The following is a 23,825-nucleotide window of genomic DNA, read 5'->3' as shown; positions in this document are numbered from 1 at the left end:
TTCAAGTTTGAGTTGGGCATTTAGCTTTGATTTTGAGTTCGAGTTGAGCCAAAGCTGCTCAAATTTGACTCGACGCCGCCCTTATTTAAGAGCTCAAAACTTATCTTTCATAAAAAAAAAAAAGAGAGAGGATGATTGAGAAGTTAATTTCTCCCTCTCATATTTTTCTCTTCTTCCTTCTATTTCTATGCCATTGATATTTATATAAGAATCATGAAACATCTGTGATTATCCTTTGATTAGATTCACTAAGTTCTATCTATCATCCTCAATCAAACATTTAATCAAAATAACTACCTTAATTATCACTTCCTTCTGTTGAAGATAAGCTCCATTATTGAGCGCCATTTCATTCAAAACTCGATTACTAAGATATGCTATAACCTGTTATTGAACAATAATTATGATAGACCAAATGAAATTCCATCCTTAGCGATAAGACAAAAGAAGATCAAATGTAATGCATAATAGTTGTTTAAATGTGTTAAAAAAAAAACAAAATAGTTTAAAAGTAACATTTGGTGTTAATTTTTGGAGAGATAATTATGTACGAAGTCAAGACGTAGCTATTCGTCCGAACTCCAACCACGTGAAGACACACGTGTTTTCTCTTTTTGTACATATTGTGTACAAGAGAGAAAAAAAATCCATATGTCTTCACGTGATTGAAATCTATATGGAATCTGAACTCCGCACATAATAATTTTTAATATGCATATTTAGGCTTCGTTTGGAACAGCTTTCTCACTATTTAATAAAGCTATTGTAGAAAAAATATCTTTTTAAAGATATTGTAAAAAGCATTTTCTGGCGCAAATTTTATTTTGAAAGCAACAAAAAAGTGATCAAATAGAAATTATGATTGAGATCTGAAAAATAAAACAGTACAAATTAAAACTATCCCAAATGAAACCTTAGCTATAAACAAAACATGGACTGCAAGAAAGGTTTAAAATTCCCGATTTGTCTCGTCAAATGCATGCAACATGAGGTTAGCTCACATACGCCACCTCAGTCCGAGGTCCGCACACCGCTTATTTCGAGCTCACATGCACCTCCTTGGTCTGCATCCATCCCGTTGAGCGCACAAGGCCTGAAGGCCTAGATCCGCATGCATGTTGCTCGGTCCCAAGGTCCGCCTCCGTCCCTTCGAGCGCATGCGGCACAAGACAAACTTACGCCCTCTTCAGTCTTCACACTCGGTCCAGGTCCGCTTAATCGAGTCGGCTCAATGAGCTCGCGAGTCAAGTCTGACTGTGCTCGAACTCGAACTCGTATGATATACGAGCTCGATTGTAAGGTCATCTATTAAAACTTTGAGGGAAAAAATGTATCAAAACATTTAGGCAAACGAATAGTTAGGATGGGGCTAAAAATCTTTATATATGCTTTGAGTTTAGTATAGTATTAATTATTTATGTACTGCACTCATCTTATAGTATATCCAAATAATATAAGAAAAAATGTATCTTTTGACGCCATTTTGGACAGAAAATAGTCTGCAATTCCAACTCTGAAAGCAAAGCATTCATTGAAAACATTACATTCAATAAAAGTAACAGTGCATCCACTCGAAGCAGCCTCTACATAAATACATCTAATGCCTCTCTATAGTATAAGAGTAGACAAATGTCTCTCACATTCATGGTAATGATGTCATTAATTAGTCTCAAATAGTTCAAACTGTTTAACAATTTTATCTCACACATTCATATATATAATGTGTGCGTGTTGATATGTCACCACTCACCACCATCATACGCAGACTATGATTCCTCTGTCCACCGTCGCCCATCAACTATGATCCTTTCAATCATTATAGTCCATCAACTATAGTTCTTCCAACCATCATCGTCCATCGACTACGGTCCTTCTGGCTACCGCCGCCAGCCAACTACGATCCTTCCGACTACTGTTGCCTGCTGACTACTGTCTCTCCAACTATTATCGCCCATCGACTACTATCTTTCCGACCACCGTAGCCCATCGAAGATCCTACAAATCAAATGAACATGCTAACACTCTTTTAAGAACAACAGTACTCATGCCATATTTAATAGTGCATCTTTGCTACCCATACAAAAAATCACTCATTATTGTCAGTTTTCTGGCTGCCTATTTTCCAGCAGCTTACACTAAAATATTTCCGATTGCAGAATTTCTGGCGCCTTTCCGGTGAATGTATGGCATCAATCACAAATCTTCTACGATAATTGTCGACTAGCTGAATACAAAGATAAAAACGTTGAATTGGAACTTTACCTTTTGCAAACGAGAATTGCCATAGAAGAAGAAAGCATCGAAAAACATGAGAGGTTAACCAATTTTTTGCACAATAAGTTGCTTTTGCCTTGTTAAAGCATCTCATTAAATTCCAAGGACTTTTTTGTTTGCAGGGAGCTTTTGCCTTGTTAAATTCCGGGAACATTTTTGACTTTCAAGCATATTTCCCTAAAAACAATACAAGTATACATGTCCAATTTCAAGCAATAAGAGGTATATATATCACGATGGGATGATGAAATAATAAAATATAGAAAATAAAAACTTAAAAATTAGAATATATTTAAATTAAAACATAAAACAACACAGTATCATTGTTGACTTCTTCAAAAAAACCAATATTCATAATTTTAAAATCTTATCTTTAATCTTTCTTTCATGATATTAGAAAGCTATATTCGATAAATGTACATCAAGACCACCCCTAATAATAATTGTGTTAATTATTCTGTGTGGATGCCGTTCGGCGTCCTCAGACCAACCAGAATGTGTCACGTTACTCTTTCGCTGTGTATCGCGGCTCGGTACCGCTGACGTAACTGCACCTGATTCGCCTCCGAAATAATTGATAGTATGTTAGGCTCCAAAATATCTCCCAGGTCGATTTAATATATAGCAGAATCTTGAACGCAATACTGAATAAATTATTAAGCATGTGCAATGAACATATACAAGCCACAATCTTCTAGCCAGCCACATGGGAAGCTACCCAGGCCAGAATCATCTCTTGACTGTACAGTTTGTTTCCCTACACATTAAAGAGCATTTATCTCTCTTACATAGATCCAAAAGGAAAAGTTTGAAGAAAAAAACAAAAAACAATCTCGACAAGTCATTCACAAGTTATTTCATATCTTTAGCTTATATAAATCAAAAGAAAGAAAGAACCCACATATACTTTGCTCGGTTGGTGGGCGTGCTCGGTTGGGATCCCCTCATCCCGAGTTCGATTCCTTCGAGCGGCAGTCGGCTCTTAAGTGGGGGCTCCAAAGCGCCGGCTATGGATTTGTGGCCTGGGTGACCCATTAGGTCGGCCGGGTTTTACGGACCGCCAAGCGCACTCGACGAAGCCAGGTGTAACAGTGGACAGTTCCTCGTCCAATATTGAATTTAAACTAAAAAAAGGAGTGTAAGGGTTTATTTGATTCCATGCAAATTTTTAAAAAAAAAAATCTATAAAATAATATTTTCATTCTAACTCATTTTGAACTTGAAAATGAATTATAATTTATGAGAGAGAATTAAGAAGATTTGTGGAGTTTAAAATCAGTACTGATGTTAATAAATTTATTGTTTTTAAAATATAATTTCTTATTTGGAGCAATCAAATAAAAAATATATTCTATAAAATAATATTTACATTTTAACTCATTTTGACTTTGAACATGAATTATCATTTGTGAGAGAGCTTTAAGACGAATTAACTACGAAGCTTGCAAAAGAAACAGTAAGGCAAACTAGAGCTATTTTTTACAACCCTATAGAAGATGAAAGTTACTGCATCTTTTTGTTTGGGACATTTGAGCTAAGGCAAATTCATACATATCATATACGTAAGCTTTGAACTCAAGATCTCCTGATTAGTAACCAAAGCTCTCAACTAACAGACTAATATGAACTGCGTGAAAATTAATGTATCTCCCATTACATGTACAAATTCTCAATATGCAAGCCATTTGCTGTACTCTTCATTCTCCCATTTCAAACTAATAAATTAGAAAACAAAATCCAATCATAAGCTAGACGTTCTAAATTGTCTATAATCATTACATAATAAATTAAAAACTCGACAATAAATAAAATATTTGTCAGATTTTAAATTACAAGATCATTTTCTCTATAACATGTTTCTTCCTCTTTCATTGGATGAATTATTCTGTGGGAATATCGGATGGTTCAATTCTCCCCGTCCGATTTATCTCTATGAACAGTAAAAGCGTAGTGACATGCTGCGTTTTTACTATTCACAGAGACAAAATCAGATGGTTCTTCCGGTCAGGCGCACAGAAAAATCTCTCCTTTCATTGGGATAATAATTTCAATATAATCATCTCGAGATCAGACCCTATACACTGAAAGTCCTCCGATCCTAATCTCCTCTTAAATACTATAACTCTATCTTCTCCTAGCTCTTATTATATTTTCAGCTAGTCTAAGCTAATGAGGTCTTCGATAGATTTAACAGCAGCGAAGCCATTAGTCCTCGATGCGCTTTCTTAGGAGATGGCACTACCCACTGACAAATTTATATAGATTTCGTTATTATAATTCCATTAATTACTAATTGAAGCTTTCAATAATTAGTCCTGACTTCTTCTTCTCGGAGGAACAATGCACGTAATCTTGTTTTCCATTGTTTAATACATAGCTAACGACAAGGGCAATGCTACATCGCAATCCTCCATCCTCCATGGCCCATGCCATCGAACTTTGAAAACAACCATATAAGAGCCTGATTGGATCTAAATAGTCTCAAACAAACTTTGAAAACAACCATATAAAAGCATGCATGATTGGATCTAAGAAAATCTTATGAAAAATTTAAGTTACTGATATATCATCAAAAATTGATCTTGATCGGGCACGAATCTAGAAGAGCCAACATCAAGTTGGAAACTTATAAAATTAAATTTGGGACTACCGAACCTTGATTTCAGCACACTTATAGTCGAACTAAACATTTAAAAAATATGAACACAACGACACCAAATTTGACTCAATATGAGCCCAAATCGATGACACGAAGTGCATTTTGAGAATTCAAACCATAAATTGGATGATCAAACAACTTCAAAAAGTGACATGCTTATTGTCGAATCGAGCGGCTAAACGAGACAAATCGATCCAACAAGCCCAAGATTATCGAATCTGATATCATTAAGACATTCAAATGCCCAATAATTGATCTTGATCGGGCACGAATCTAGAAGAGCCAAAATCAAGTTGGAAACTTCTAAAATTATATTTGGGACTACCTAAACTTTGATTTCAACAAACTGATAGCCGAACTAAACATTTAAAAAATACAAACCCAACGACACCAAATTTGACTCAATATGAGCCCAAAACGATGACCCAAAGTGCATTTTGAGAATTCAAACCATAAATTGGATGATCAAACAACTTCAAAAAGTGACATGCTTATTGTCGAATCGAGAGGCTAAACGAGACAAATCCAACAAGCCCAAGATTATCGAATCTGATATCATTAAGACATTCAAATGCCCAATAAATTGTTCACGATTAAGGGAATCAACATCAACCGTCCATTCAAACCACTCTCAAATTACCCTTGATCTCGTTAATATTTGTTGGTCATGCATGCCACTCTCAAAAAATTATACATTCCTCATGGAAAGAGGACCCCAAGCAAGAAAGAGAAGGAAGAGAGCTCTCTTGCAACCAAACTCCTCCTCAACCACCGCCGGACTTATGCCCAGCCACCGACTATCGCCGGACTTCCGCCCGGTCACTGATTGGCGCCAGAATTCCGTCCATCCACCGACTAACGTCGGACTTCCGCCCGACTGCCAACTAACGTCGAATTTTCGCCTAACCAACAAACGTCATAGGATTTCTATCTAATCTCCATTTGTCACTAGATTGTAACCTGACAATTGACTATTGTAATCAGAACGTCTTCAATAGGACGGATCGGTCACTTGCAATCCCTTCAAATACTAGTGGAATCATTTCAACTAAGCGCGGCCCCATGGTTTTTCCCTTTTCCAGGGTTTTCCACGTAAGAAAATTTATGTTCTCTATTTGGGTGATGGATATCCATACAACACTAAGACGAAAAAAATCTAACTCCATTGCCACATATATCCTAGCCCGCAACAATTACAAAATCATTAAAAAATAGGCCACCCTTCATATAATTCCAGTATAATCTTCAAGACTTCTGAAGCACATATAGCGAGAAGATCATAGATCTAAGCCCCCCAAAAGCCTTGTGAACTAGCTGGACTGAGTGAGACTATGCATGTCTGGCCGACATAGCAATCAAGTATCATTGCTGTAATCATGTGCATTTATTTTTGTGAATAGAAATTAATTAGTTTCTCTCTCTTGCAACAGATGATGACCACCCAAGGAAGCCACTTGCCACCTCCAGTGGTTCACCTTCATCATCCATGTGTCCTCTCACAGTCTCCTATATCCACTATCATCCGTTTTAACAATAATTAAGTAGGCCTTTATTGTAAAGGTTATCACTTCCAGGGTTTCTTTTTGCTAGATTTGTCTCAATTTTAATAAAAAATTGGCCTAAATTGACCTAAATCTTTATTTATAAATCTTGAGAGGACTAAGGATTAGGAAAAAAGATCCCCATTATATATGCCTTCTAGCTCGAAATCCAAATAAAAAAAAATTATTCTTAATATCACAGACCATTCCATATAGGCAAAGTCTTTTCACAATCAAAAAGAGGAGAAATTATTCTGTGCGGAGGTCAGACACAGTTCTACGTTCGGAGGCGAATGCACGTCAGCGGTACCTAATCGTGGTACCGAGCGTTACCGAGCAGTACCTAGCCGTGGTACCGAGCGAATGGATGACATGGGGTATTCTGATTAGTCTCCGGACTATATTCGGTGTCCACACAGAATAATTTTTCCATGAAGAAACTTGAGGTTCTCACCCTTGTTATTACCATTTTGCTTGCATCTCTCATATCAACAACCTTGCATCACAACTGAATTTCAATGCTAAAAACCTTACTATCAACCTCTATGATGTTACTACTATGATAAGGATTTCTCAAGCAGATATTTTTAACATTTATTAACCCTTATACTTATGATATATATATATATATAGTTACGAGCTAAAATATTCGCAGCGATAAAGTAAGAGTGTTTTCGTCCTATTGTTGCATGGAGACCCAACACATAAACTAAAAATTTAGAAAAACCGAGATTTTTAAGTGAAAACCTTTGAAAAAAGAAAAATATCATGGGGTTACGCCCAATTGAAACAATTCCACTACTGTTCAAATCTGTTACAAAGATTGGCCCATCCCTAAACTTGAGGGAATCAATATACAGTAGTCCAGGATGTGAGTTGCACTTAGTGTGAGTTTAAAATGATGACGGTCTAGCAGAAGTCGGATGTTGGTAGAACAGAAGTTTGATGGTTGTTGGACAGAAATCCGATGACGGTCGGTAATCAGGTGGAAGTCTGGCGACTGTTGGTGGTTGGGCGGAAGTCCGGCGACGGTCGGTTGCCAGGCAGAAATCTGGCGACGGTTGGTGGCTGGGCAGAAGTCCGATGAAGATCGATAGCTTGGCAATGGTCGAGAAGAAGTCAGGTGGCAAGAAAACTCACGGATCTCTCTTCCTTCTCATACTTGCTTCGCCTGGCCACCTACTGCCGCCAGACTTCCACCTGGTTGCCAACCATCACCAAACATCCCTTCGACCACATTCGCCTGACTACGGTCCACTCCAACCGCCGTCACCTAACTACGGTCCTTCTGACCACATTCTCCCAACTACAGTCCTTCCGACCTTCTTCGCTCGCCAACTACGGTCCTTCCAACTACAGTCTCCCAACTACAGTCCCTCCGTCCATAGTCGCCCGACCACAGTCGCCTAACCACAGTCTCCCTACTACAGTCCCTCCGACCACCGTCGCCCGACTACAGCCCCTACGACCACCGTCGTCCGATTACAGTCTCTTCGACCACCATCACTCAACTATAATCTTTTTTACTATTGTCACCCAACTATAATATTTTCGATCACAATCGCACAACTATAGTCCTTCCGACCTCCATCGCCCACCAACTATGGTCTCTTTGACCTCTATCACCCCCAACTATGGTCCCTACGACCTCTGTCGTCTGTCAACTATGGTCCCTCCAACTGCTATCGTCTGCCGATTATGGTCCTAGGACAAGCCAACATTCTCTTGAAAATAATTCTCACATCATTGGATTTTTTTCCACTCTCACCATGTAATATTGTAATACAATCTATATGATGTATACTTGATACATTGAGTCAAGACCCTCCCTCGAGAAAGGGCATCATTTGTAATCAACTACAAATACTATTGGAATCATTTTTAACTAGTCCAACCCTCGTGGTTTTTTTTTTTCCATTTCAAGGTTTTCCTCATAAAAATGTTTGTCTTATTACTTTCACACCCTATTCTCTCTTATCTATGTGTGACTAAACTCTTTATCTTTCTACTGCCGCGAATGTTTCAGGACACAATAATATAATTTTTAAATCAATTTCTTAATTTGATTAAAATTAATCAAAAAATTAAACATTACAATTATTATTGCATTATTATAACTGTAGAAATATTTTGGCATAAATTCTTGCTTCATTTCGAAAAGCTTTTTTTAATGCTTTCAAAAATAATTTTGTTGTGTCCTAGAGTATTCGTGGTGGTAGATAAATATATAGTTTAACATCTTAACATTGTAAGAAGATCTAGCACACAATCAGATAAGAGAGAGAGTGTAGCGTTCATAAGAGACATCAGAGTTTTTACATGAAAACCCCTAAAAAGGGAAAAAAACTACGAGGCATAGCCTAGTTTGAATGAATCAACTAGTATTTGCAGTCGATTACAAATGAGGCCCTTCCTTTAGAGAAGACCTTAGCTTAATGGTACAAGTATACATCATATAGAGCGCATTACATGGTGGGAGTTACAATAAATATATGTTTGTTTGGTCGGCATGATCATAGTTGATAGGATAGAGGTCAAAAAGACTGTTATCTGGTAATGGAGGTCTGAAGGATCATAGTAGGTGATTGAGGTCGGAAGGACTGTAGTCAGCAGGAGAGAGAGAGGTCCAAAAGACTGTAGTTTGTAGGAGATCGGGGTCAAAAAGATCATTGTCTGGTGATGGAGATCAGAAGGACCATAGTAGGCGACGGAGGTCGGAAAGACCGTAGTCGACATGAGACATGGGTCAGAAAGACCGTTGTCTGGTGATGGAGGTCGGAAGGATCATAGTAGACGATGGAGGTCAAAAGGACCGTAAACGATAGGAGATAGAGGTCAAAAAGATCGTTGTCTGGTGATGGAGGTCGGAAGAACCATAAAAGGGGACAGAGGTCAGAAGAATCATAGTCGACAGGAGATAGGGGTCTGAAAGGTCGTTGTAGTAGGTCAGTACTCTAGTAGAACTCTGGGCATCATGTGGTGGCCTGACAGAAGTTTGGGCCTCGGGTGGTGGTTCGGCAGAAGTTCAGGCCTCAAGTGGTGGTCCGGTAGAAGTTCGAGCATCATGTGGTGGTCCGGTGGAAGTCCAGGCCTCAGGTGGTGGTCCGGCGGAAGTCTGGGCCTCAGGTGGTAGTCCGACGGAAGTCTGGGCGTCAAGTGGTGGTCCGACATAAGTTCGGGCCTCATGTGTTGGTCTGGGAGAAGTCTGGGCCTCAAGTAGTGGTTCGGCAGAAGTCCGGGCCTCAGGTGGTGGTCCGGCAGAAGTCCGGACCTCAAGTGGTGGTTCGACATAGCTCAGTGCTTCAAGTGGTGGTCCGACGGAGCTCAGGGCCTCAAGTGGTGGTCCAACGGAGCAACGACGTCATGCGGTGGTTAGGCGGAGGTGAGGGCCTCCAGTGGTGGTCCGACGAAGGTGAAGGGCCTCAAGTGGTGGTGCAGCGGAGCAACGACGTCAGGCGGTAGTCCGGTGGAGGTGAGGGCCTCCAGTGGTTATGCGGCAGAGGTGAGGGCCTCAAGTGGTGGTCCGGCGGAGCAACGACGTCAGGAGGTGGTCCGGCGGAGCAACGACGTCATGTGGTAGTCCGGCGGAACTCAAGCGGTGGTCGAGGAGAAGCTTCTTCCTTCTCTTCTCTTCTTCTCTTCTTGCTTGGAGCCCACTTCAAGAGAAATGAGGGGTCTATTTATATATTTATGAAGTGGCATGACCCGTAAATAGGTAAAAGATGCAGGGTTAATGGGGAGCGGTTGGATGGACGACTGATATTGAATCCCTTAATCGTGGACCGTTCATCGGACATTTGAAGGTCTTAGTGATGTTAGAATTCGGCGATATTGGGCTCGTTGGATTTGTCTCGTCGAGCCGCTCGATTCGATTATCAGCACGTTATGTTTGGAAACCGTTTGAAAATCCAAATTGTGGTTTGAAGCTTCCAACAGTGTTTTGGGTCCTTGATTTAGACTCATTTGGGCTCAGATTGAGTCGAATTTGGTGTTGTTGGGTTCGTATTTCCGAGACATTATGTTTGACTATAAGTTTACTGAAATCAGAGTTCGGAAGGTCCCAATTTTAATTTTGGAAGTTTCTAACTTGATTTTGCATTGAGATTCGTGCCCGATAAAGATAATTTTTTTGATGAATTTTATAATTCAAAATTTGTTAGTATACTAAAAAGTTATTTTATAAAATAATAAAAAAAAACTGTCCCAAACTAAGCTTATATCAGCTAAGAGCTTCGGGAATTAGGCTTAAATTAATCTCAGCACAAACTAACAAATTAGAAATCTTCACAAATTTTTTTTTATATTATTTGCCTTTCACTGTTTCACATTCAATTCACTATGTATTAAACAACTCTTTTAATGAAGCGGGCCCCGCCTACTATCTGCATTGGCGGTGCCGACGTGGCACTAAAAAATTCCGGGCTCCCATATCCCTCGTGCACCACCTCGGATACCTCCCCAGCGATTCCCGGCTTGGAAGATGCATACGCACACAAACAAGCAGGCCTTAATATTCATTGGCTTATAATCCTGTTTCCTGTTTCTGAAAAACAGCTAACATTCAGTTGGGCACCCATGGCACGTGATTAGGAAAGGGCCCATTTAAGCAAATTCCGAAAATATCCCCACTGGATTCCAAATCTAATACTGCGCCCTGTCTTCGTCCTTTCCTCACCGCCAGATTTAAAAAGTAATCCGTGATAAAGAATAATGCTTCATTTCCCACCATTTGGTTGTTTAAAGTTAAAAAAAAAGTATTATTGTTGAAAATTTTAAATGTTTATTGAAAAATCATTTTTATTTAAATTCTTATTATATTAATTAAGAAATTATTATTTAATTAATGTAATATAAAATATTATACACAAAAAAATTATTATCATTTGAAATAATTGAACATCTAATTATTATATAAAAAATTATATGTGCATACATTTAGGTTAATAGTAGCTCTTAAAAAGTAAAATTTTACACAATGCTTTTTATATTTTTATTATCTAACACTTCAAATTATCATCTCAAAAATAGTATGAACAATATTTTTTATAGCTCATAGTCTCATAGGGTCGCCGCCCAATTAAGAAAACCTTTGTATTACTCTCATTGGGACTATTTTTGCAATCTAATTGATATAGTATTCTTACTCGTGATGCCAAATTTGATTAGCATTTATATTTCTATTCAGAGATATCCTTTAATCTTGTGTTATACTAGTAGTCTCTACCCTACTAGTCAGACTTTGGATAGTAGTGACTTGGAGCCTAACTAATGTCTTCGTATCATGAACACTATGAGTTCTTTGAGCATTTATTATTGGCTAAAACACCCCCTATGTTATGGAAATCTATAAGGTGATGTAGGTAGGCTACTAACTAAAAACATTATTACTAACATGTTTACTTTCATTGTTGGTAATGTATTTGGTTTCAAAGTCCTGCAAGCTCTACGTCTGGAAGAACTATGAATTCCTCCTTCGTATTTCAAAATTTTCCAAGGTCCGCCTCATGGAACCCAAGTTGAAAGAGATAAATTGAACATATGATCATCCCCTATTGGGATATACTATTAAACAAAAATTGGGATATTTATAGTTTTATTATATAATATCTATTGGCTAAAATGCTCCCTTGTGTAGTAAGAACCTACTAATTTATCAAAGATTGAAGTTAAAAATATTTGGGTGATGACTCATTGGATGTGTGTCTTGAGAGTTTATTAGATCAATGAGCTAGAATCCTCTTCAATAAGGAATCTTTGAATTAGAAATAAGGAATTTGATTGGAGTGCTAGTTTGATCTCGACTAGGATAGTAAAAAATTGTAGGCATTTTAGGGCATTTTGCCTTGATTTATATTTGTGGATCTCTTTGGCTTTGAAGGAGATAGTAGTTTAATCTCATCCTGAAAAAATATTTTTACTTCATCATTAGCAGCAAGTATTTTGAGCATTTAGACTTAGGCTCGTTTGGGATATTTTTTTTATTTCTTCTTAAAATAATTTTTTAATATAAAAATTAATTTTTTTATACTAAAAAGCTTCTTTAAGAAACTAGAGGGGAAGCTACGCCCTTAGTTCTGCCCGAAGTTCAGTACCGAACAGTAAGAAAGCTATCACAAATGAAGCCTTAGTTGATATTTGTGAAGCCTTGGCCCTATAAGGTTAGTTAGTTTAACTTCATCTCAAAGCGTTTGTTTTATGTAATTGTTATATAAATTTAATATAAATAGCATTAATTAATAATAATTAATGTTGCAATAATATGTATAAGAATTTATCTTCTTAGTCTTCTCATCCTATATAAACTTTTTATAAAACCTAATAAATAGAAATAAAAACAATTATTTTTATAAATAATTAAGATTCTAAAATATACATGAAATTCTTCAATAATTTTTTCTCTCTCTCTCTCTCTCTCAATGCCGGGTAGAGTTCGCGGGAAATCTTAGACGATGCCGGGACCGGCTACTGTGATCCATCCGCAGGTGAAGTCTCCGTTAAACGTATCTGCTAAATTCGTAGCTCGCCGACCGGACTCGCATCTCCACCCGGCCAGACCGCTTCAGCCCCGCAGGCGGATTAGGAAGCATAGCTTTCCCCGTTCCAGCGCCGGCCGGAGGACGGATGGCCCTTTGGCAAGTGGAAGGAGTGGCCCAGGGACGCCTCTTTTGCGATGGAAGTTCGAAGAGGAGGATTGTTCCTGTAGGCCCCTGTCTGAAGCCGGAGGTAACACGCCTCGGAAGGCCAGGAGTGCTCGCGGAAGGGAAAAGGAAGCCGTTTCGGCGAGGAAACTAGCTGCTGGGATCTGGCATTTGCAGCTCAAGGAGGTTACCTTGAGCAGAGGTAGTGGAAGGGAGGCGAGTGGTACTTTACTAGGTTTTGAGGTAGGACCACTGAGACATTCCACCTTAACTTTAAATTTTATAGCCTTTAGTCTTTAGGGCTTTGTATGGATCTGGATTCTTGTTTGAAATGGCGGTGAAAATGTTGAAATTTTTGTCATATTTTCTCTTCGAAATTTTTTTTTTTTTAAATCCCCCAATATTCCCCCTTTCTTTATTTCGCAATCAGGGAACGAAGTAGCCTTTTGTTGATGGATTGAACAAGGAAGCAATCCAACTTTCATCTAGTTTGCTTTGCTGGGAATTTTTAACCATGATGCGTAGTTTGTTACTGGAATATGTCTGTATTTTTAACCTCATTGATTAAACTGAGATATCATTTAACCCAACCGTGTTAACATTTGTCTAATAATTGTTCCCTGACAAGTATTTTAAGTTATGAAGGATGTATCAAGCGAGTACCTATCTTCTGAAATCAACGAGCATTTTGTGCTCCTTCCATTTACAGTACATCCATTTGTTAAATCATGACCAAATCTCATGTCAGAAAGTTCTTATTCATCAATCTGGTTCAAACCTGGGATTCTTTGAAAGGCAAGGTGCGGAGCATTGAAATCAGAATTCGGACTAAGAGGAAGAAGCTCAGAGTCACCAATACCAATGATCGCCCGCTGCACCTTTCTTCTCTTATGGGGCGGGCTGCAAGTTTTCTCTGCCCCGAGCAAACTAGGTTTATGCCCACAATGAGATCTAAGATTTCCCATCGAGTTAAATTATTTCTTTCGCACAGTAACTGTCCCACTCTTCTTTAGATATCACCATCATTACCCTAATCCCAACTATTTGGTGTTGCTTTATGGATTTAATTATTCTTCTTTGCCCTATTCTTTGTTAGATCATCATCGTTAGCTTCATCCCAATTATTTGGGGTCGGCTTAATAGACCCTCTTTTTTTTTTAAATTCTTTTCTTATTAAATATTGTCTAATATGTTAATTCTTTTTCTTCACAAATCATCTTGATGTTGACCTCTATGTAAAGACCAAAAGATCAAAAATCTGCATACCTTGTATCCATCGAGCTGCTGCCCAAAATTCCGGATATCCCGCAAACCTCGGACTGTAGGTCTACTCATTTTTCTAATTAATCTTTTTAGCATAAATTTTATCTACTCATTTGGTTAAAGCATTTTATACCCTTAATTTTACATGTATAGGCCACCTAACTCTTGATATATCCTCAAAAAACTATCTTGATCGGGCACGGATCTTGAGGCAAATTGAGCCGGAAACTTCAAAAATCAAATCTGGGATCACCTGAGATCCGATTTCAGCTAACTTACAACCAAACTGAGCATCTCGGAAATACGAACTCAACGACACCAAATTCGACTCAATCCGAGCCCAAATGAGTCCAAATCAAGCACCTGAAGTGTTGTTGGAAAGTTCAAACCATAATTTGAGTTACCAAACGGTTTCCAAATATAACGTTCTTATAGTCTAATCGAGCGGCTCGGCGAGACGAATCCAACGAGCCCAAGATCGCGGAATTCTGACATCATTAAGACCTTCAAATGTCTGACGAATGGTGCACGATAAAGGGATTCAATATCGTCTGTCCATTCGACCACTCCCTATTTACCCCTGATCTCACACCTATTTACAAGCTATGTCACTCCATAATATCTATAAATAGACCCTTCATTTCTCATGAGAGGGGACCCAAGCAAGAAGAAGAAGAGAAGGAGAAGAGAAGGATAGGAGGGAATAACTCCTCATCGACCACCGTCAGAGTTCTGCCCGACGCCGGAATTCTGCCTAACTTCCGAACGTCGCTGGAATTCTGTCAGACGCTCAAGTGACGCTAGAATTCTACTCGACGCCGGAATTCCACCCAATTTTCGAACGATGTCGGAATTCTACCCAACCTCTGAAGGACGCCAAAATTCAGCCCAATCTTCGAGTGACGTCGGAACTCTGTTTGACGTTGTAACTGATTTTCAATCCTGAAGAGATTTATTGTAATCTGATCGTCCTAAATTTTAAGGACGAGTCAGCTTCTTGTATTTCAAACAAACACTAGTGAAACTTTTTCAACTGGGCGCAAGGTTTTCCACATAAAAATCCTAGTGTTCTTTCATCTTCTGCTTGTGTGCTGGATATCCGTACAACGTTGAGACGTGAACTTTCTAACTCTATCGCCGCGTATATTCTAATCCGCAATAACTCTATTTTCAATTTTCTTAATCTTCAATGTATTTTGTTCAAACTATTCTTCTAACTTAATCATTAATGATTTATCAATTGAAATTTTTTCACATTCTCTTTTTTTTTTTCATTTTAAGCTTAAGTATCAACTAATTTTGTATTGTCCAATACTCAAATTTATACAACATTTCCCTACTTGATTGTAATTTTATAAAGTTTATTTTTATTTGGGATGGCTACAAATCTAAAGTCAAACAAAGCATAATGATGGTCTATAAAGTAAAGTTATGAAAAAGCTATCACAAATGCACTCCTAGTCTCAATAGTATCTTCTTATCACCTAATATTCCCAGGGCATCTCCATTTTAGTCATCCAGTTTTAATTCTAGAAAATATATCCACAATAATCTATGCAATAGATTATAAATCCAGTCATGGTTTAAAATTGCGCAATATGAGGCTCGCCTTGAGGCCCGCCTTTGCGCAATTCCAGTAAAAAACGCCTCGATGCTTACGCCTCGAGTTTTTTTATAAGGCTTGCGCCTCAACTTGGTTGAGGCCCGCCTCGCCTCACTGGCATGAGGCTTACACCTCACACGATATATATTAAAATTTAGATAAATCTTGAAGTAAATGCCCGACATTAGACTTTATAGGAGAGGAGGAAGGGGAGAGAGCAGTTCACCATAATGATGATTCAAATGAAGAACCCCTTAGTGATGACAGTGCTGATGGCTTATGAGTTATTATGTGATATGTCATTGCTATTTATTTTTTGAAATCGGAATTATATGTTAATGAAAAGAATATTGGGATTTCTGAAAGATAGAATTTTGAGTTGAACTATATTTTATGTTGTCTTATTATTGAAATATTTTGATTTCACTTCATATCTTATGTTTTTTTATGTTTTATAATATTTACTCATTAGTATATAATAAATTTATAATTTTATGTTTACGCAATCTATTGATTTTGAGGCTTACGCCTCAAAACGCCTTGAGGCTTACGCCTCGCCTCACTAATGAAAAACGCCTCAATACCCGAATACGCAATTTTAAACATTGAATCCAGTATGCTTAAATCCATCTCCTTTGTATCAATATTATAACCACTAAAATTACATATCACCCCAATCCAATGTAATTGCTATATTGTACTGAATCACAATTATCCAGGATGCAGTAGATGTGGAGAATATTATTTAGTTATGCAATACATATGTTGTTCATATATTTCATAACATAGTTTACCTGAAAACCAAAATCAATGGGATAAGATCATATTTCTATTCACATGCACACAGATCCAACTAAAACATTATTGATTAGCATACAACAAATAAAAGAAACAATCTTTTCATTTGTGTCAATTGCTCTATTTACAATCCAAAAAGAATTATAGAATAATCATGACCATTTTTCATGTACATCATCATAACATATGCGACAAATTATGATTACAAAACGAAGCATATACATCAACATATTATCCAATAATTTTTAGATTCAACTTCTACTTCTTAGGGTTATTACCCTTCCTTAAAAGTGAGGACACATGCAAGCATACATATTGTGGGCAATTAGTCAAGTGGGTCGATGGAAATGTACCATAATTCAATACACAAAAGAAATGATATGCATGCTAGCAATGATATCAGTACAACTTGCTAGGTCTAGATATCCAATAAATCATGTAACATGTATGTCAATTAATATTACTATGCATCGTCAATTGCAAGCATGCACATAGAACATAAACATGTTATATCACTTGGAATCAATTGTAGCTATGTAAAGAAACATACCACATTAGTATCATAGTCAATCTTATCATTCCATATTTAACGTAAATAAATAATTGACTTAGCATTCCAAAGCAATCAATAGATGAGCAATCACCCATTGTTAGGAATAATATCAGTATTGTAAATGCAATCACCCAATTAACTTCCTTAATACCAAGTTTTGTCAACTTGTTGCTCATCGGTGTGCTTGTCAATCAGTGTAGTACCTAAATATTAGCATACCCATTAGTTAATGGCATGCAGCACCCATGCTAAATGCATGGTACTTTTCCATCCTCATATTCCAGATCAGTATCAAACTATCAATGACAAAATCTGCCATATTCAATTTATTATTAAGGCAATCAACTCGCCCTTTTATTGTGCGACTTTTGTATAAGTCAATCTGTGGGTCTTCTTTCTATAACCATTCATATAGCATTGCTATCATTTTCATAATCTCATACATATCATATGAAATCACGTAACATCAAGATGTCATAATTATGGATGTATGTAGGAATCATTCATGCATCACATAGAGCCTGTAATATTCGTGTCCGTCATATGATCATTTATATGCTAAATGTTTGAACCATGCAGAGAATTATTTAGGATTACAGGCGAAACATGTTGGATCGTATGTGATACACTGATACATCATAGAGTATACAAGCATGTGTAGATCATGTAACATGGATCAATCCTATCAGGGTTTCACATGATTGAGAACAAATAAATGGATCAATTATGGTGGGAAGACATGTAACATATCAATCTCTCACAAACATCAGATAAAAATACTTATGAACAATGGTAATATCATAATTTTATTTGTGAAATCCATGATAAATTTGTCAAAATCATATTTCATCAATTGCTTCATGAAAGTGACAAGAAAATACATGTGAGGAATAAAAACATTGTTTCCTACAATAGAATCATTTTTCTACCTCGACACAAACTAAAACTCCAAGAACTCAACTCCCAAATTAACTTCCTACATATTCTCTCTCTCTCTCTCTCTCTATCTCTTCCTCTCTCCTTGATGTGGCTCATCATATGGATGAAGACAATCAAGTAAAAAACTCTATTACAAGAGTTAAGGCTGAAGCCCAAGAATAAAATTAAAGAAAGTGCCCAATTATAAAGTCTAATCATAAATGGTCGGGATTATTTTTGATATTTTGGTTTTAGATAGTATTTTAAAGTTTATATGTTTCTGGGATTTATAATTTTTATTTTCTTTTTAAGGACTTGTATGGCAGCTCATGACATGGTGTTGATAATGAATGAAAGTATTGAAAATAAATGGTTGGAACTCCTCCTTAGTAATGACCACCTACCCTCTTTTTCTTTCCTTTTTTTTTTCACTCCATTATTTCTTTTCAAAGTAGTTACCCAAGAGTCTTGTAATGCTTATAAATATAGGTTGATATACATTGTAATTTTTAATTTTTGAATAAGCTATTTTATTGGAGAAATGTTCTCCATCTATTTGGTGCTTGCGGTCTCAAGTGTGTGTTTCTTTTTTTTAATAAGAATGAGTAATTATATTTGTGTCCCTTAAGCTATTCATCACTCCTCTCTACCGCCTGCACTAAACACTTCACACCACTTCATACTTTTCATAAGCATCCTCCAATACCAACAAACCAATAACCCAACCCATAAAAATCATTTTGAACTCTTTCATATAGCTCTCAGCTAAACTAGCAAATATTAGAACCTAGTATTGTTCCCTATACCTCGACATTCCCTTAAATTCCATTAAAATTCACCATCAACTCCAGATTGAAAGTTCACGTGATATGTAACCTACATCATCATTTCAAGCCAATTATCTCATATATAAAACCCACACCATAAATGATCTTTCAAATTAGTCCAAACTGGAGTAGTCTTGGCATTCCTTTTAGCACACTCCTTTAAACCCCTCACAAGTCCACCATAAATTATATAATCCTTCTTTAAACATTAAACCAAAGATCCTTATAGCCATTAATCTCACCAAAGGTTTGTTGAACACCATCACTCCCTCTCCAAATAAACCAAGAAGGAAGATAACCATCCAAGGGATTTAAAAGCAGTGTATAAGGTTTCTAGAATATGGAAGAGAAAAAAGTATGAGGAAGAAAAGTCTAATAAGTAGCCAATGTCTGCTTTGATACAACGCCTTCAAAATATATATATATATATATATATATATATATATGCATAACAAAGTTCATGGAGTATACAATCATATGATGAAATTGAGTAGCAAAATGGTTGCCACACAATGCAAGAAAGTCCAATCATATAGGGCAATCCTAAGAATATTATGCCATTATTTATTTGGTCATATAGACCTTTACACTTGATCGTGCAGAGGATCAAGGATCATGCAAACGATCGTCTAGTGAGTAAAATTCTTCAAAAAACATTTTCGCATGCATGAGGGCTTGTCAAATTGTTCAAGCATTTACATATATGAAATCAATATGATGAAGTATCATATGTAGAAGAAAAACAGTAGCCAATTTGTCACTCCCCATGATCTAAAGTGGAAGAATTTCTTTTTTTTCTCTCTTTATTATCTTTTCTTTAACAATCAATGATTAATTATTTACAACTAGATCAATTTAACACCTAGAGCTAATTAATTGCATTAAAATAAATAACTAAATAGTAGAAAAATATAATTATATGATTACTGTCAAATTTACATTCTACTACAAGCACCAAAATTCAAAAATGTATATAATAGCCATCACTTTCTATAAAAGAATATATATAAATTAGATAACCTAAATAAAACCAAATCAATCATCACTATCTAGCCTCATGGTGTAGGCTCCTTATCTTTACTTGAAATCATATAAAACTGCATAAAGAGCATAAAAGTTCAACAAATAATCAAAACATACCACTAACTTCAATGCAAGACAAAGAATTCAATATGCTTTCTCTTATTCTAACTAATATCAATCATCAACTAATGTACATAATAGAAAATTTCTAAAATAAAGAATAAAATAAAAATGATCAATAAAATCAAAAGAGATCTATCAAATTATAAGAAAAATTGATAAAGAGGACTATCATTCAATTAGTCATGTCAGTATGCTATGTTAAGTTATATCAATATTAATATGATTTTAGTTCTATCTATCAATCAGTTTAATGTAATATCATGTAAATACCCCGAATGAATTTCTCCCTTCTCTTCATCTCCCCTCTTCAATTACTTCCCGACCAAGCAAAGAGAGTGAGGGAGGGTGAGTGGTGATGGCATACATAATTAGAACTATATATATATATATATAATGCTGTTAGTGGCCACCGCAGCACTCAAACCTAGCGTCGCAAAGCTCAGATCCAAAGCCGCAGCGTTGCATGTTGAATCAAGATTTACTATAGAAATAGAGGCTTCACCTCTGCAGCGATGATTTCTGATGCCGTTATGCTCTCAAGATGAGCGCCGCAACGCTCCAATTCAAACAAAAATTCAAATATTTCATTTTAAAATACGTTTCATATTTTGGGTAGTTACACAATTTGGGTATGTCTTGATCAATGCATAGATGGGAATTATACTAAATCTCCCTTTTATTAATTTTAAATCGTTCGTCTTTTCTAATTTTTACTTATTTAGTCTCATTCATTGCCCGATGAAAGCTCAAATAACTCCATTTATTCTTTATGGAAATAACTAATTATATTCGCCTGAATAAAAGTAATGAATGCTTTCTTTCTCAGTGATGATTATTCATTTGATTAGTAATTGATACGATTTTCTTCTGACAGTTAAATTTCTTTCTCCGCAGCATGTTCGTGGAAATTTACAGTCTCCACATGCCTGCAATGACAACAATGCAAATCTGCATTTTAGTCTAAATAATGGGCTTTCAAGTTCTATTCCTCATAAAGTAATCTGAACTTCATGTTCATCATTGATATTTTCTAGCTTTTTATCTCCATTTGATTTCTTTTTTTTTTATTAATTGTTTATTCAATTTTATGTGATATGGCTTTATTCAGCTTGCTTCTTCTGTATTGCCTAATCATGCAATGGAGAGGGCTACAAAGTGGGATGCTGGGTGCCCGAGGACGTCTGAGGAGGTTTTCCAAATCTTTAACCAGCTGAAGCTTCTTGAAGGTCAACAGGTCTCAACTGCTTCCATGATTTCTTCACTTCAAGCAGAGCTTAAAGGGGCTCAATCTCGGATCTATGAACTTGAGGCAGAGCGGCAATTAGTAAAAAAAAAGCTGGATCGTTTCTTGAGAAAGCTTGCAGAAGAGAAGGCTTCATGGCGCAGTAGAGAGCATGAGAAGGTTCGGGCTATAATAGATTCCATGAAGAGTGATCTGAGCAGGGAGAGAAAAAACCGTCATCGGGGTGAAATTGTCAACTCCAAGTTGGTGAATGAGCTTGCAGAGGCCAAGTTGTCTGCAAAGCGGCTCATGCAAGACTATGAGAAGGAAATGAAAGGAAGGGAGCTCATGGAAGAGGTTTGCGAAGAGCTAGCAAAGGAGATTGGAGAAGACAAAGCTGAGGTTGAAGCTTTGAAGAGGGACTCCATGAAGATCCGAGAGGAAGTGGAGGAGGAGAGAAAGATGTTGCAAATGGCCGAGGTCTGGCGTGAGGAGAGGGTTCAAATGAAACTATTAGATGCAAAACTGGCTCTTGAGGATAAGTATTCAAAATTGAGCAACTTGCAAGCTGAACTAGAAGCTTTCTTAAGAACCCAAACTAATAAAAGTCCGGAAAAATCACATATTAGACAAGCAAAGCTCCTCAAAGAAGCCATAGATTTGGTCAACGTTGAAGAAATGAAGGAGTTCAGCTACCAACCTCCACCTGTTTCTGAGGACATATTTGCTGTCTTTGAAGAACTTCAGCCAAAAGAAGAAACCAATGAGAGGGACATTGAACTTTGTTACGCCTATAGCCCTGCAAGTCGTGACTCTAACGTACATTCTGTAAGTCCCGCAACTGATGTCTTTTTAGAGAAACCTACAAGAAGATATTCCGACGGAGATACAGAAGAAGATAGTGATTGGGAAACTCTTAGTCCTGATGAAGAACAGGAATTGAGCAATTCTCCTGGAGGCAGCGAGCCTTCAGTGAATGCAAGGTGTGAAGAAAACAATGCATCTGTGAGTGGAACGGACGGTCGAAAAAGCAGAGACAATTGTGAAGAACAGAATGAGATTAGTGAGGTTTATTCTCTGAAGAAGGGATCCTCCATAACTAGGCTGTGGAGATCTTCATGTCCGAATAATGGCGAAATCCTCAAGAAAAGCTCAGTTGAATTGTTAAATGGAAGGCTTTCTGATGGAAGAATGTCGCCGCCGAGGATAGATCAGTGGAGTTCGCCGGAATCTGTGAATCCTCAATTAGCCCGTGGGATAAAGGGATGCATTGAGTGGCCGCGAGCTTCGCAGAAGCAGAGCTTAAAAGCAAAGCTGTTGGAAGCAAGGATGGAGAGCCACAAGACTCAGCTACGCCACGTTCTCAGACAGAAAATTTAGCACCATCGAGGTCTGAATTGATGAGAAGGTATCCATCCTTGTGATCATTGTTTTGCCTTGTACTATATACATTTTTTTTTCTTATTGCTACGTTGAGCTTCTTGTTTTTCATTGGCCTGACTTAATGCTCAATTCAAAAATTTTGGAGTATAAATTCACAACTTATTTTTGTACTTCTTAGTTGCGAAGTAAAGAAGAATAGCCTATTCCTTATAGCCTCATGCAAATCAGCATAAAGCAGCTTTTTTTTATTAAAAAATTAAAATTTTTGTACTTGAAAGCTGTTTTAAAAAGTAAAATGAAAGTCGGTCTCAAACGAAACCTAAATTTAGGACTATCAGAACTTTAATTTCAACCAACTTATTGTCTAACTGAATGCCTCGATAAGATGAACCATATTATTTGAAAATATATTTTTAGCACATTTTTTAGTGCACAATAAATCAATTCTCTTACTATTTAAATGTTCCTCCTTAAAATCAATATAAATAATATGAAACTTTATCTATTATTTATAATTTTTAAAGAATTGTCTTAACAAGAAAGATAGTTTTCATAACAGAATTATTTTTATGGGAAAATAAATTTTTTGTTCAAATTTGTCCAAAATTGATGTGATATTACATCAATTTTCTCAATTTTTTTGCTCTCTTATAACCTCATTATTTAACTCATAAATTTGATTATCTTATAATTATTATATTTTATAATATCTTTATTCTTATATATATGATTTTTATATTAAAATGTTTTTATCCAAACACAATCGGTTTTTTATTGCTTCTTAAAACAACTTTTTAATACAAAAATTAAAATTTTTATTCTAAAAAACTCCTTTAAAAAGCAATAAGAAAGTCTTCCCAAACAAAGCCTAAATCTCTTTACCATCCTTTTGGACATGATTAATATGAAGAATATGACATCTTGCATCAAGCAATAAAATTAAAAAATGAAAAATAACTTCGATTGCAGAGCATACTTTAAACAAATTGTCAAGCCGTAT

At 36.7% G+C, this 23,825-nt stretch overlaps 1 protein-coding gene across 1 annotated transcript in view; it reads left to right on the top strand.

Annotated features, from left to right (window-relative positions):
* Positions 1 to 22,828, top strand: part of LOC110116771 (pentatricopeptide repeat-containing protein At4g20090) — a 33,706-nt gene extending 10,878 nt beyond the window's left edge. The window contains exons 3-5 of the mRNA XM_020850472.2: positions 12,870 to 13,355; positions 21,115 to 21,216; positions 21,329 to 22,828. Of these exons, the coding sequence (XP_020706131.1) occupies positions 12,924 to 13,355; positions 21,115 to 21,216; positions 21,329 to 22,822 (2,028 nt within the window). The 5' untranslated portion in view covers positions 12,870 to 12,923 and the 3' untranslated portion in view covers positions 22,823 to 22,828. The remainder of the gene's footprint in view (positions 1 to 12,869; positions 13,356 to 21,114; positions 21,217 to 21,328) is intronic.
* The last annotated feature ends 997 nt before the right edge of the window (positions 22,829 to 23,825 follow it).

This window comes from Dendrobium catenatum, unplaced genomic scaffold (genome assembly GCF_001605985.2).
Source record: "Dendrobium catenatum unplaced genomic scaffold, ASM160598v2 original_scaffold_112318, whole genome shotgun sequence".
Taxonomy (NCBI): domain Eukaryota; kingdom Viridiplantae; phylum Streptophyta; class Magnoliopsida; order Asparagales; family Orchidaceae; genus Dendrobium; species Dendrobium catenatum.
Note: the sequence above shows the minus strand (reverse complement) of the source record. Positions and strands in the feature narration are given on the sequence as shown.